The sequence below is a fragment of the Phalaenopsis equestris genome, unplaced genomic scaffold (genome assembly GCF_001263595.1).
Source record: "Phalaenopsis equestris unplaced genomic scaffold, ASM126359v1 Scaffold000401, whole genome shotgun sequence".
Lineage (NCBI taxonomy): Eukaryota > Viridiplantae > Streptophyta > Magnoliopsida > Asparagales > Orchidaceae > Phalaenopsis > Phalaenopsis equestris.
In genome coordinates, this window is record NW_018164843.1 from 382835 (window position 1) to 399321 (window position 16487).

The 16487-nt window shown below is 35.1% G+C and overlaps 1 protein-coding gene across 2 annotated transcripts in view; it reads left to right on the forward strand.

Annotated features, from left to right (window-relative positions):
* LOC110026791 (sodium/hydrogen exchanger 6-like) overlaps positions 1-14473 on the forward strand; it is a 95775-nt gene extending 81302 nt beyond the window's left edge. The window contains exons 19-22 of one of the 2 annotated variants that reach the window (XM_020727922.1): positions 2863-2946; positions 3548-3645; positions 3738-3817; positions 14061-14473. In XM_020727922.1, the coding sequence (XP_020583581.1) occupies positions 2863-2946; positions 3548-3645; positions 3738-3817; positions 14061-14113 (315 nt within the window). In that variant the 3' untranslated portion in view covers positions 14114-14473. The remainder of the gene's footprint in view (positions 1-2862; positions 2947-3547; positions 3646-3737; positions 3818-14060) is intronic. The other variant, XM_020727923.1, reaches the window with a different exon arrangement.
* Positions 14474-16487: the final 2014 nt, after the last annotated feature.

Below are 16487 nucleotides of genomic sequence, written 5' to 3' on the forward strand. Positions count from 1 at the left end.
TTCTAAAAGTTTCAAAAGGTTCATTTAAATCTTTATATGTTGTACGATCATTTTAGTTTTAATCAACTTCTCGACATGCACTTTAATATTTTTTCTTTTGCTCGGACAAAATTATAATCATCAACAACTGGTAAGCAGCCCCAATGTTTTGAGCTCAAAAGACATTACATTATAACAAAATACACCCTCACATGTTATAATGGTTGTCTTCTCCTCGTTTGTTGAGTGCATCTTTATTTGGTGGTAACCGGAGAAAACATCCAGGAAACTCATCATCAAGTGTCCGACTGTTGAATCCACAAATGTGTCGATCCTTGATAGAGGGTAACTATATTTTTATATCAAGCAGCAAATAATTTTTTTGCACACATCTTTCACTTGTCTTTTCCCTTTTGAACTATGATCACATTAGATACCCGGGCTAGGTATTGGACTTCTCAAACATATCCGACCTACAATTTCTGCACCTTCTCCTAAATTGGTTCGACTAGGGTGACAGCCGAGGTCCTCATCTTTTGCTTCATGGGTCGGGCCACTTGATTGTCATTCAGGAGGTGCCACGTTATGGTGCCACGTTATATCGACTGGTATTCCTGGCTTCTCAGTGGCAGACCAGGCAAAAACATCTCGATGGTTTCAGAGGATCTTAATCGGCATATCGTTCAACAATGCATAAAAAATTTCACTTATTAGGAAAAATTTATCTGGCTCGCCTTCGGGCATCGAGATCTCCAATATGGTCTTGCTGGTCTTAAGACCCTCTTTACACAGTTTTTGAACATCAAGTGTTCATCTCGAAGGTAGTAGGTCTGGGACTGCTCAAGGTTGTCTCAGACGGTGATAATTTTCCCGAGGCTTGGAAACTTTATCGTCATGTTGAAGTAATGCCCTTGAAGTTGTTGAGACGGGGTCGACCCAAGATGGCACTGTAAGTTTGTTGGCAGCGAATTGACCGCCAAGAAATCCTTCATGTTTCAGAACTATTTGTGGTTCTCTCCTAAGTAATCGACAGGGCAATGATTCCCAGGGCTTCTTTCCTCCGCCATAGAAGCCATAGAGCGGACCGACAGCCGTAGTCAGTCTTTCTCTTCCTAAACCCATATTGTTGAACACTGATTTGAACAACCTGTTCACAAAGCTTTCAATTTTGACAAGAATACTACCAATATGGTAGTTGCTTATCAGAGCAGTAACGACGATAGTTTTACCATACAAATTCGTCGTGGGGGGTGAATGTGTGTTAGTGAAAGTGATGGGGGAATGTGAGATGTGTTTCAGAGCAAATGCGACTGCACACAATTCTTCTGGTCGGAACCTTTTCAGGCTGGCTTGGCAGGCTGATTGCCCGCCTCCTCCAAAGATGGCTGAGACTACGCCCACAATGTGAATAGTGTGCGCTCAGATTGCCTCGTCTGAAATCTCTTCCATTAGGCTTTTCTTGTTGTTAGGTTTTTGCTTTTAGAGCCACTTACTCCTTTAGTTTGCTAGCCTTTATCAACTCCTCAACCAGGCTCCAAAGATATCGACAATCCTCCATATCATGATTGTGATCCTGGCGGTACGCACAATACTTCTTGTGATTTCGGAGCTAAGCCCTGTCTTCATCGAGGGAGCTCTCTTGATGTACTTTTTATTCTAAATGACTTTTATTATCTCGATCATTGATACCTTCAATAGGGTTATTTGGGGCATCTCAGATGGGGCAACAAACGCTCATTATACCGAGCCGACCGCCAGTCAGGATATTGGGCCTGATTCCCGCTGCTGTAGGATCTGTCAACCCCCCTATGATCTGGGGGCAGTTGATTGTCTTCGTTATGAAAGGATAATTTATTTAGTAAAGCCTCAGGTTCACTTTAGGGCAGCTGTTGATTATTTATAATCTTCTGATAAGCCAACTTATTCTGATAATCTGCAGATTATCAGAATAAGTTGGCTTATTGTTTGGGGCAGATTATTCACAATAGTTTATTGGTAGTACATAAGCATTCAATGCATTCCAAATAAATCTAGCAAGGGCATCCTCAAGAAAACCCTAAACCATCAACCGAAACTTACAAAAAAATGAGAAAGACAATCGAATCGATGTTCGCGAGGAGAAGATCGAGCCATAAAACCAAGCACAACAACACATAGATCTCACCAGAGGAATGATCGAATCGATGTTCGCGAGGGAGAAGATCGGGGAGGGAGAGGGCGATGGAGATCATCAAGGGCACGGGAGGAATTCGAGCCCTAAACGTCAGTCGTGAACTCCGAACGCATCTAGATCCCCGCGTGCGATTCCGTAGGACAAATAGAATACCGAGCTTCGATTCATTTTGAAAATGCTCGTTGAACGCAGTTTCCAAACAGCGCGGCGGAGTTTTCAAAAAGCCGCCGCACCCAAATAAGTTGCCCCAAACGGGTTCTAAATTTAATACATACAGGGTACGTTTATTAGAAAAAAAAAATCAAAACGAAACTTTTATTAAGCCCAACTGTATGATGTAGGGCCCTAAGTAACTTTGCTATCCAAAAAATCTATGTTATTATAGTGCTATCTTTCAGCACCTATCCGTTATTGTTTATGTCAACTTTGTTCAATAAAATGCATATTTAATATGACTGTGTACACAAGGGAATATCACGATCCTTCATTTATAACTTGTGAATCAAGATGTGTTTTAGATTTTTTTTCAGCGTGTACAGTGCACATCACGTGCAACAAATTTTTTTTCAAGCTCTTTTCCTGGGACTCTGTTTTCGAAGTAATACATTCACTTGCACTGGTCATCAACTTATTGATTTCACGACGGATATATTGTAACTGGCGAAATTACTACTTCAAATACTTCTTAATTCACTTCTATGATTGTCCAGGTGCTATTAATTGGAGGTTCGACTGGTACTCTGCTAGAAAAACTGGAAGTTGTAGGTGACGTGCACGATGCCTCACTTGGAGAGGTAAATTCTTCTAAAACGAAATTTTCATTACTCTTTTGAACTTTCTATTTCTGCATTCATTTATGTATACATGCTTTTTCCTTTTAAGAATGGGACATTTCTTTAAAATTTTAAAAAAGAGTATTTCTAAAGCAACTTGCAAAAGTCAGCTGAACGGGTTGCCAAATGCAGGTAAAAGGTGTTCATTGGATGCGAAAATAATTTTATAATATATTTTTTTTTTATTTGGGTGATGAATTGGCTGATTGTTGTTGACTTTCTTGGCAAATCATCTAAAAAAATTATTGCCGGGGGTACATTAAGTACTTCATTTGAGCACGTATGACTGATTCTAATTTTTTTAGCACTTGTTGCATGAGTGCTCATGCGTTTGTATTTTCTTATCATAAAAGTTTTGAGCATGATTTAACTCTCCTTGGTACTCTTGCTTAGTTCCCGCAGTTGGCAGGAGAAATTGTCCATCCTTTGATTTTTCTGGCTCGTAGACTTCTTCAATGCCTGTTGTTATTTTTTTTTTCAACCGAACTACAGATTCTAGAACGGTTGAACTTGTGCACTGCATTTTGCCTTTGCTAAAATTGTCTCTGTTATTGTCCCGCAGGGCTTTCAGACAAACAATGGCCACACTACCCACTCTTATGAGGAGGGAGCATCATCCGCAAGTAGGCTGAAGTCGAGACTTCAAGAACTGCATAGAAGGTACGGTTACTAGGTTTCAATTGCATTTTAATTGCTCCTGTTTGTTATGCTTTCTGTTCTGTTAATTGGTTTTGTTCTTATTTGTGTTGCAGTGCTGCTTCATTTTCTACCTTGGACAAGAAGTATCTTACTCCATTTTTTACCAGCCAAAATGATGGTGATGATGATCCTGGTAAGAAATGAGTTGCTTCATAAATAAAATAGATATTGGAACATTAATTGCTTGGATAAAATTGATGGATGCTTTAACCATCATAGTTATAGGTTTAAATCATCTATTGTTTAAGAAGTATGATGCAAACCTTACAATGTTGTTCATGCCCATTATAGTGCGGAAAGCTCCATTTGTGCCGTTGGTTCTTATTTCTGATTCTCTTTTATCTTGTTCTGCATGTATCATGTTGGTAGCCTTTAAGGGTCTGTATGGCGATGGATTAGATTTAAGTTAGTAGGATGTAGTAAATCTTGTAAATTCGGATTTTGTAAAGTTTGAAAAGGTTAAATCTCAAAATATATTTGGTAACGGATTTAATAAATCTAGTTAAATCCTATCAAATTGTTTGACAACTTCCACAATGATTTAAAAGATTATTACATTTATTAGAAAAAATTCAAAATGAAACTTTGAATATTTTATTGCAATGATAAAAATTAATTATTAAATTTAATCAAATTCAATTTAAATTTCATTTATTTTTGTGCTAATTAATGATTAATTTTTAACTAAAAAAATTGATTATTAATAAAAAAATTATTAAATGAGTTAAGTAATAATTTCACATTAATTAATTATTAATTAATTAAATATTTATTATATTAATTAAGAATTTTTTAGAATTTTATTAGATAATTTAAATTTTAAAATATATTTTTATTCATTAATTAACTATTAAATAATTACATCCAATTTTTATAATTGTAATTAAATTGATAATAGGTAATTTAGTAATTAATTATTAATCTATTAAATTAATAAAATTAACTTAAATAAAAATAAATTATCTGCACAAACCTATCTCTCTTTCCCCTCTCTCCCCCAAACCCTCGCCTACATCCTCCCCCTCCCAATTTCGCCTCAACTTCGCATCTTTACCCAGCCCTCAATTGTCCCTCTCCCACCCGGTTTTGCCCAAAATCATTGCTTTCTTGATCGAACACTCGCGATGCTGTCACAATTAGAGTTAACTAGTAAGGCAACGATGGGATCTCGGCGTATAAAAACCCGAAACTCCCATCTTTCTAATCCTTCCCTTCCATTCTTATCTGAAATATTGGAGGAAGGTAACTTTACCTTACTTTTTGTGTGAAGCTCTTGTCCTTGATTTACTATTTTCATCGATTCACAGGATTTTGTAAATCCGAGATTTTTGTCTAGAATCTGTGATATTCGGATTTATAAAATCCACAGCTATATTGTCCAAATTAACCGTCTTGCATGATTTAGGTTAAATCCAAGTTAAATCCTGCTCTAAATCCGTTCCAAGGCATCCCATTAGAGTTCTATTTGACAAGCACAAGTGTCAAAATAGTCCCCTAACTATTTACATGGGTCATTTTTGTCCAAGTCTATAAAAGTGTTAATTTAACTCGCAGACTCTTTTAATATGAGTAAATAGTCCCAAAGGATAATTAATTCCGTCCATGTTAAAGGAGTTTTGGGCCTAATTTGACATTTTTATAAACTCGGTGACCAAAATAGACTCCAATCAAGAGTCTGGTCTATTTTGACATTTTTATTGAGGGTAATAATGACTTTGGCCATTGTTGATTTCATTCAGGTAAATTGTGATGATGACTACGGAATAGCAGCATGATACTGACCAGGCGTTGTGATTTCTCTTGTTTATTAATTGAACTCCAAGATTTAACAATTACTTGAATCAATTTAAAACTCGTCTGCATGCTATGACTCCCAGCTACCTTACATAAAGCATGACATGAAATTAGATGGATATTACTTAAATTAATATCTTGGAAATGTTTATAAAATAAAAATTATTGTTGGGTGCATAAACAAACCTACCTGAGCAAGCACTTTTTTTTTAATTGCAAAACACATCTTCAATTACTCACAAAAAGTTGGAACCAAATCTCATTTGGGCTTGGTTTGGTCTAACTAATGCTAGAAGATGTTTAAATTAGATAGGTAGACATACTCTGTGATTTCATTCAGCTAAATTGTGATGACGGCTACAAAAGAACAGCATTATACTGACCAGGAGTTGTGATTCCTGTTTTGTCTGTAAATGGAACTCCAAGATTGAACAATTACTTGAATCAATTTGAAACTCGTCTGCATGCTATGTCTCCCAGCTACCATACACAAAGCATGACATGATATTAGATGGATATTACTACAATTAAAATCTTGGAAAAGTTTATAAAATAAAATGATTGTTGGGTTCATAAACAAACCTATCTGAGCGAGCACATTTTTTTTAATTGCAGAACATATCTTGAATCACTCACAAAAAGCGGAACCAAATCTCATTTGGGCTTGGTTTGATCAAACTAATGCTAGAAGATGTTCAAATTGGATAGGTAAACATACTCTTAAATTTTAAGCAAAATCACATGTCTGAATGGGCTTGACTGATGTTCAAATAGGTGTGAATCTGTTACAGCCCAATTGGCCCACCTTAAGGGTCAACCAATGTGTGACAAAAGCGGATGATTGGGTCAGACTAAATTCTCACCAACACTCATTCTGAATTCCAAAATGATGACTCATTAGATGATAAACTAATCTAACTAAATCGCCACAAACATATTTGATGTGTTTTATTTCATAATTCATTTATTTGTATATTCTCGTATATATATATATATATATAATATGTGCGCAATCGTGATTTGTTGGATGGCAGCATTGACGTAAGTCCCCTCTGCCCCGGGTTCGAATCCCAGCAAGGTCGAATTAGCACATATGGGGATCAATATTTAGGGGACAGGGATAAAAAGTTCGCTATATATTTAAAAAGCCCAAGTGTTGATTTTATTGAAATAGAGAAGATACATGAAGGTTGTATGAGAGGGCCCAATAGATGCACCCTACCCATACGATACCAAGTACTGTAATATTCTAACTAAAAGATATAGATAAACTCAAAAAATTTAAATTTGCAAAAAACAAGTAGCTAGCAATGAGCCAGTTTAGTCTTGCCTCTTCCTCTAGTTTTAGGAGTGGAGCCAGATAACAAATTTTGAAGTGTCAAGTTGAAGTGTCGTGTCATTGCCCGGAGTAACCAAAGTATCGTCCATTAAGTTTCCAAGTTGGAGTGTGCCCCCAACCTTCTTGTTCCATCGAGAAGTGTAAATCTGTCATTCTTTATCAAAAGACTGACTCATGTGATCCTCGGTCTGATTAGATATTAGAATCGCAATAGAAGGAAAGGCAATCGTTGCTACAGCGATAGTTTCCAGTATATGTGAAGTATGAATTGTCACCTCTGCACCTAATGCTTCTTGAATCAAAGCTGCGGGGCTATCCTGACTTTCGGTCTGAAAGTGTGAATTATTTATTTTTTTTATTTTTTTATTTACGAAGCTGCTAAATTGAACATAATAAAAGTGCCTAAAAATCTGTACAAACACCCAAAACTATGAAATGCAAAAGCTGTAATATCCATATCTTACTGCTCGCCCTAGAGCTTTTTATCTTTTCCCGAATGTCAACTGCGTGGAGTAAGCAACAACGAGCTCAATGAAATAATTAAGGCTAACATTAGATTTAATAGATGGAAAAAAATAACGTGCATGCTGGTATGTAACCCACGCACATGTCCACAACGCGTGTCACAATATGTTATAATTGTATAAAGCATATAAAAAAATGACATGTAATGTAGGAAATCATAATTGTTGTATAGAATATGTAATTATCATGCATGTGTCGTCATAAATGTATTTATAAGCATATTCATAAATTTCATTAATCTAATCATGAGAATGTCACTTATAATTGTATAGGCCTCAACTATTGTCATGTCATGTCATGTTATTAAGTTGTCACACACCCCGAAGACCATATTAACAATTGATAAAGGTTAGGGTCGTCCCAATATAACAGTTATCAATAGCTCTTTAATACCAATAATTCCTTGAATTCCTTTGTCGTCTGATCTCAACGGCTCCTAGAGTTTCATCTTCATTTTGAATACTAGAAGTCTTGAATCCCATCGTTCCTTATCATTTGTAGTTGTTAGTATTCATGTATTAGTATACTTATAACATCACTTGTGATATTTCTTAAATTATGATCTCTGTAACAAATATTCATCATAAACATTTCATATATCATTTGCATGAATTAAAGTAAATGAATATTTGCTATAAATAATTTCATATGTATATTCATCAGATTTATAAGATATTACTATGAAAGGTATCGTAAGTGACAAATCAAATTTGTATTCATACAATCTATGCAGGTATCCATCCATAATATGCAGAAACTTCTAAATGCAATGGTGTAAAACATATAATAACATGGAAAACTGCATAGAGTTATTCTTTTTAAGTTAGCACATGATTATTTTATCTAAATTGATGGAGCAATCTTTTGATGAGTTTCCCCAAACTTACCTCAAACTTGCCGCATAGTGTAAACAACTTGAAATTCATAATCTCATGAAATCTTGGCTTGTTTCGTGATTGAACTCCAAACATAATTTTCTTACCTCAAATGGGCTTCTCGGCATAACAAACTCTTGTCTGATACTTCCTATTCTTCTTTCCCCTTCTTCCTATCCCTTTTATTTCACTGATTTTCGAGTAAAGATCCATATGGAAACCCATAAATCAAGTTTGTAGTCTCCAACACAAGCTCGCCTCTCGCTACGTTGATCGGAAACGAAAAGGAGTGCCGATTCTTAGCAAACGTCAAAATTTTGATTTCCACCACCTGATTTCTCACTGAAGCCCATAACAACGAGCTTCAACTCCCTGCAGGCCGCGCCAGTCGCACAACTACAAGAACCCTATCGTGGCTTCTTGTGGTAAGGAGGAATCGGGAGCGGGTAAGTGAATGTGGCTTTTAATGTGTTCCCAATTAATCCTTTCCGTTTGATTCATCAGACTGACACATGCGCGGTTAAGTGCGGGAGAGGGAACCGGCTGGGAACCCTAGAAATTAGGGAGTTGGGGTGATGAGTATTTAATTAAGCTTATATTTATAATTTTTTTTCTTCTCATATGTTTAAAGTTCATGCTTATATATCAAATTGATTGGTTTGCCGTGTAGAATTTTATAAAATTGCTTCCATCGAATTCTACGGGATGCGAAATTTAGGGTATACCTTAACAGTACCAAAATTTGGAGTTACAAATCCACCTCAACTAGTTTTGTGCCAGTCCCGATTGGCCCAACTGGGGTTTGTTTTCTTGCTCTTTTCATGGGCCTATCATTGGCATGAGGAGGAATGTTGCTGCTATGACAACTTGTGTTGTCTTTTGCTGAACGTAGAGGGGGCAGAAAGACTACCCCTGCAACCTGATGCTGGCAAAGAGCACATTGGCTACCTCGGATGTTGTTAATGTGCCGTCATTAGACTGCAATAAATCAAAAACTCAAAAAAATTTTGGAATGACAGTGAAACTTTTATTCCACCGCATCACATGCCATTTGTTTCAGAATGGTTCTTTTGAGAAAAGGAATTGTTTTACATTTTTCTTTGCAAAAGATGACAAATATTTTGAATTTAAGTGCGTAAGTTTCCTACCTTGTTGAAACTTCTTAAGCTGACCGATAGCACAAAACTCAAAAAGATCACCGCCGGAGGACGATCAAGATCTTTAGACATATGCAAGTGCAACATCAACACCCAATTGACTTGTGCTTTTGCAAGTTGGTTGTGTGGGTCTATTGTCGTTTTTTGCATTATGTTATGCAAATATTTTTATGATGTGTATGAACAATGGCGGACATTCTTGAAATGTATCGATCAAGTTTTAGATAATCCAAAAGAACTTTTAGGAAGTCTTTATATTGGCCTTCTGGTTTAACTCATTGGTGGACTTTTAGCTTTAAATCTACAGAGGAAATTTTGGATAAATCCCCACTTATTGAATTTGTTGTATGGTCATTCTTCCTATCTAACCTCTCTCTATTTGAGTACTCTTTATGATGGCTGATCATCCTACCTGGCCATTATTTATTGGTCTTCTGGTTTAACTCAATGGAGGACTTTTAGCTCTAAATCTATAGAGGAAATTTTGGTTAGGTCCCCACTTATTGAATTTGTTGTTGATCATTCTGACTATCTAACCCTTTTATCTTTGAGTATCCTTTATGATGGCCGATCATCCTACCTGACCATTATTTATGGGTTTTGAAAAGCCCCACTGTCCATAATCTAGTGATTATGAGTATATTTTTAGAAGAGCGATTAGATATTAAATATGATACCACTTGGAGATTTTGCCTCTCAATGAAGATTTTATAATCTGATTCAAGGTTTTTCAGAAACACAAACACTTGGATAAATTACCCATGCTAATTACGAGAAAGGATTTTTTCTTTTAGGCTAAACCATTAAGCTTTATGATGCTGCAGCAGGCGCATCAAATTTGATTTGGTAAAGAAATATATGTCGCTCTTGGCTCAAAGCAGATGGTGGGAATTTTGATAACCTTAATCAAGATTCTATGGTTGTCATCTAAAGTTATCATTGGTTGTGATCTATTCATTCAATTGAGATAGCCAACCCAAAATGAATAAATAATCGTTTTCTTTGAAACCATGGGTTGTGTCATTCAAGGAGACATCATAGGCTTAAGGGAAGTGTTTGATGAAAGGGCAAGTTTTAATCCAAGCTAATGGAGGGGGATTTGTTCCCTATGGAATACATCTTGTAGTTCACAAACTTTTTTTTAGTTGTTCACAGCTTATAGGCTGCAAATTTTGGGTACATATGAGCATGGGTTATAATTGTAATCTAATGATGTCATTGCAATTAGGCAAACCTTCTTATCATGGGGCACTTATTACATCTTCTCCATCATGAAAATTTGTTTAGTCATATGGATGTATTTCATTTAATATTAGCCCTCTCACCAACCCAACAAACCAACCCACCCCACCCTTCCTTCTGTCTCTCTCTCTGATTTGTTCAAACTTAAATTTGGAGTATAGCCGTATGAATATGCTTCATATAGTATGGAAGCTCCAAATGCAAAGCAACAGATTTTGGGATGGATGCAGGAGTACTATCTCTGGATCCTATGCAGCTAAAAAATATGCATGGTAAATAGCAGCACAATCTTAGTCTGCTTGAGTTCGAGTACTAAGCATTATGCAATTTTTAAACTATAATATAGTGGCAGTATAAATTATAAAAATTTATTTAATTTATTTTAATATTTAGCAAAGTTGTTACCGTCATAGAATATGAGAGTAGAATTTCAGCAAAACAAGCAAGAGTTGCTGAGAAGAATTGTGGAGACCAAGAACAACAAAATGAATATTATTGATGTAAATAAAGCGCAAGAATCGACACAGCAATACAGCACCCAGATTGCCAACTTAGGATATACCTGCAAGGAAGATGAACGGTGCCAAATGAAAGAAACTCACAATTGTAAAAGTAAAATCTGCCCCTATATGCAAAACAACCTCTATTTATAAGCACTAACCCCCCTTATTACAAGTTTTCCATCTAAATAGAAAAACACATTAAAACAAAACTAAAATATAAAAATTGAACTGTATCATAATGAGGACATCACTGGTACCAATGCTCTTGCATCATTCTCTCAGGTTGGAGAAGATTCGACTTGGGTCTCTAATTTTTGCTCGGAGATATTGAAAATGATTAAGTCGTTCTAATCAACACGTCGGTCAAGATCGGTGATCCAAACATGTGTCCTATCTTTTACATTCACCAGATCAACACTATTTTGGAAATGTGCACCTTTCTCCACCATTCGAGATTCACCACTATCAACATATGGAAATGCAATGACTTGAGACTCAACGGTTCCTAGTGGCTCACCAAAATCATAACATCTTTTTCAAAAAAATCACTAAAGTCTCCAAACTCGGCGAGAAGTTAGTGGATGTCCATATCAAGTTCTCTGCTCTCATCATTCCAATCCCAATTAGAGCTGAGTTGAATATTTGCAGATCCATGAAGGGCTGAATTATTTGCAACAACAATGCTAGATTCAGATTTGGCTGCATTTTATGTAGTTGCACATGCAACTATAACTACTTGACTAAAAACATCAACCAAACTTGAGCAAATAAACTTAGAGACCATCTTCTTGCCATCATTATCAAGTTAATCATTCAGCAATAATTTGGGCTGCCTAGAGGTTAAAGATTCATATATTTCACTAATTGCAGAAGGAACCCTTCTAATTTGAATATTGTTTGTAATGAACTCCACCAGAACGTGCTGCCAAACGTCGTCGCATGAACTTTTCACTATAGGAATTTCAATGCATTTCTCCTCTTCATACACAGGCTGATCATATACAAGCATCCATGATGTTCCGACAAATCCCATCGAAACTTGAGGATCCTTGATGAAATGTGTTTTCATCTTCGTCCTCGAGATTTTTATTTTCTTGCTCCACCTCATCTTTTGCCAATTTATTCTTCGAGAACAACTTCTCTTTCTTGAAGACAGCAGATCTGTCATTGTAAATCTTCCATAAAGAGTTATTGATTGATTCTTGTAACATTTCTTCGTGCCGGCATGTTGTTTTGTTGGAAAGTTGTAGAGTAATGGAAGGAGGGCAGTGAAGTAGCAGCACAATCATGAAGAAGAAGACAAACTCTCCTCCGTGCTGGAATTTACTGGGATAATAACTTGAAGCAGCAACCACAAGAACAAAAAAGGAAACGACCTTGCACATGCAGAATTCTGAAATTCTGCAATCAGAATTCTGGAATTCACAGAAATCCATGCCTGAACAAAATGTGAAATAATCCAAAAATTTGGATTCTTGAGATGGGAGCAGCCACCGAAGGAACAGACAAGCAAGAAACAACCAAAAGAAACATCACAGAAGAAATGAGAAAGCAGAGGACACGTAAAAGCATAATCCTTTCAGCAAACCGGAAATCTAATGGCTGGAACTTTGGTGGGAGATCCTTGGAGTGAGGTTCAACAGCCCACCAAGAAGGCTAGAGGATCTTGGCTGGATCTGGGAACAAGAAGACAAAGCTCTGAAACCAAACAATACTGGCAAGGGATATGAGAGTAGAATTTCTGCAAAACGAATCTAGATTTGCTGAGAAGAATTCTGGAGGCAAAGAACAACAAAAGAAATATTTTTGATCTCAAGGAAGCACAAGAGTACATACGTCAAGACACCACCTAGGTTGCCAACTCCAGTATTCAACTACAAGGAAGATGAATGTGTCGCCCAACTTTCCAAAAATAAGAAACTCACTATTCTAAAACTGAATTCCATTTCTATACACAAAACAACCCTTACTAAGACCCCGATACCATCGAAATAGAAAAACTCATAAAAGCAAAATTAAAATAGAAAATTTTGAATTGTAACATAACGTGGAAACATTAGTACTGTCGCTCCCGCGATCAGTTGTATTTTGTGTTGTTATTATGCATTGCCCTAATCTTTCAAGTACAGTACAGTACAAAATTTTAAGGGACCTGATATCACACTTATTTCATATTATATTTAGGCCTTTTACTTGATATGTAGTTGTAGGGATGAACACTATGAACTTTAGAAACCTTTAGAGTGACATTATTACCTATTAAATATCATGCACTTTCTTAGACATGGCATTACCATATCATTTACATGTGGTCTGATATTTCCTTTTCTTAAGAATTTGTGATATGTTCCGGCCAGCTCTTGACGACCACTTACCATATCATTTACATGTGGTCACATGTTACGCAAATTGTGTCACACTAATTATGAGAAGTATGATGTTGTCATTTTACTTTTATAACTTGCTATATTATGACGTACTTTTAGTACAATTTGTCTTGTTGGTCCTGTCAAATTCTCGGCATGTGTTCTTCGAAAATTTATTTTATGTCGTGTTCTTGTAGTCATCTTTTTGTTTCTCACTTTGAGTCCATCGATCAAAGTTGGGTTAATTCGTAGAGCTCAGTTTTTATCCTCCCAAGTTAGTTGGGAGTTGATATTCACAACAAGATCGTCACAACCCGAGAAATATTTCAATATTTGTGATCTTTATCCATGCTATTCTAAGAATTTCATTAAATTTTAGATATCTGTTTTTTATATCTGTTGGGCTTTCTTATGTGTGCATTGAGAAATTAGAGATGCAATTGTTAGCAACAAACAGTCATCATCAATTTGCCTGAAACATTATAAAATTTTTGTATATTTTTGTCCATTCATCATATTTCATGTTTATTTTTTTTTTATTTTGTAATTCTTTTTTGAAATTCTTTTTTCCCCAGCAGAGGATGAGCCGCATAGGGCAAGGGGAGATTCTTTTCAAAGACATGGATAGATTTACAGTTGAAGATTCAGTTCATTTTGCACCAAAAAGAGACTTCCATGTAATGGAATATAGTTGATGAAATTTAACTTATGAGTTCGATATATGACTTAACGAGGCTGCATGAACTACAGCGAAGCAATGCCAATTAGGAACAATGCCACACCATACGAGATGGAATTAATTTGAGAACAGGAAATTGTTCTGTTGGATCTCCTCAGATTCTGAATATTTATTTCCTCACATGTATACTTAGTAACAAGGTGAGATATAATTTTCAGTATTAGCAGCATAATCATAAATTTACTGCCGCTTCTTGTTTAAGAGCATATTTGTTCTGCCAATGACTTAGTAACGGCTCTTTTAATTGTATCTTAAATCTACTTGCGATTTAGTGCCCGTTTGAGGGTGGGCATTCTGAAATTGCAGACCATATGTTTGTTTCGCGTGTATGGATGGCGGTACAAAATCGCTCGACATAAATTCTTCATTATTCGCGGCCGCGTTTCGGAGCCCGCTTTTGGTGTTTCGTTCAAGCTTATTACCCTTCAGCCCTTGATCTCGTCCTCGATCCCTTCTCCTCTCTGATCCCGGTCGCGATTTCTCCAACAATAGCTGCTAGTAAGCTGTTCTGAATAAGCTTCCCCAAATAGCAAGCCAGTTTATTCTGATAATCTGTAGATTATCATCTGTAGATTATCAGAATAAGTTGTTTATCAGTAAATTATAAATAATCAATAGCTGCCCCAAACATAACCTTACTAGGAAGGGTCTAGCTTTTGATTTCCTGAATTATGTTTTATTTATATTTTAACTTGAAATAAATATTTGATATGTTATAACATAATTCCTTATTTTTAAACAATTTAAAAAATTTAAGTGCTCTATAAATTATTTTAAAAAATGCATTAAATATGTTTCTAATATAAAAATAATAAAAATAAAGGTGATTCCAAGCTAGCCCTCAAACTGTTTTTTTTGAAATGGAAAATAGCTGTAGGTTTTAAAAAATTAAAAAAAAAACACCGGTATTGACTTTAACTATTAAAGAGTAGTTAAATTCTTTATTATGTATTGTATCATGTGCTGATGCATATAGTTTTTAGTTCATTTTTGAACGGTTAAATGATATAGATTTTAGATGTTTAACGCCACTTGATTGATGATTATGTAGGAAACTAATATATTTTTTTCTTTTTATAAATGTTTGCATTATTATGGACTTGAAATATGATGCAATTATAATGATTTGAGGGTGTCATGATCCTATCATAAACGACATTATATTTCAATATAATCATCTTTTATTTTCACTAATTCAAAGATAATAAAATCATTCTATGGAGGGCAGGCTTTTCAATAGGTCTGAGATTACATGTTAATTTCTAACAGACTAATATTTAGCTAGTGAATGTCTAATTGGGCCCCTTGATTCTTGTTGTATTATCATCATATTATCTATTAAATCATATTAGTTTAGATCATTTTCACAGATATCATTTTATTTGAATAACATGCTTACGCAGATGGTAAACAGCCTTTTTGTTATATGTATACATTTATAGGAACTTCCATCACTCTAACAAGGATATTTTTCCTAGGCTTTGACTTCACTATTTTAATCAATCCTTCCATAAGCTTTACATTTGACAAATCTAGGGATGTGAATGGGCCAACCCGCTAAATGAACAACTTGAACTTGGTTTATATTCACTCGATTAATATTCGATCATATTTGTTTAAATTAAGTAAATAAATTTATTCAACTACATTTTTTAAAAAAATTGAAGGTTTTAATAATCAGATTTGAACACAATCTAACTTTTTATTAATATTCAAGAACAAGATTTATTATTGTTCAAAACTAGTTTGTTAAGTGCTTTATGAATGCATGTATATTATTTAAATAAAATTTGATTGAGTAATTTTTTTAACTATATATTTAATAGTAATGTAGTAGACTTTAAAATCAACATGTATATCAATTTAATTCTTTTTTTTTTTTAATTTCAATAAACCAATTAATGCTTATTTATGTTATTTAGGATATGTTTGGGACAGGTACAACTTATCCAGATTATTTAGATAAGCAGCTTATTGTGATAAGTTATTGATCAGCAGCTGATCCTGATAAGCTGGTTGGTTTTTTGGATTGTGCGTTTGAGAAACAACTGATTTGTAGTTGTTTATGGATAAATGATCATTTTGCCCCTGATTTGAATAAATTATCTAGCTGTTTGATTTGTGCATTTAGAAAATAGCATATTTAAGAAATAAAATTATGTAGCATATATAACATAACTTTAAGATTTTTCGTCTTCAACAAAGAAGGGCGTCGATAGTTTGATTTTTTTAATTATGTCCTTGAAGTAATCATGATGAGATG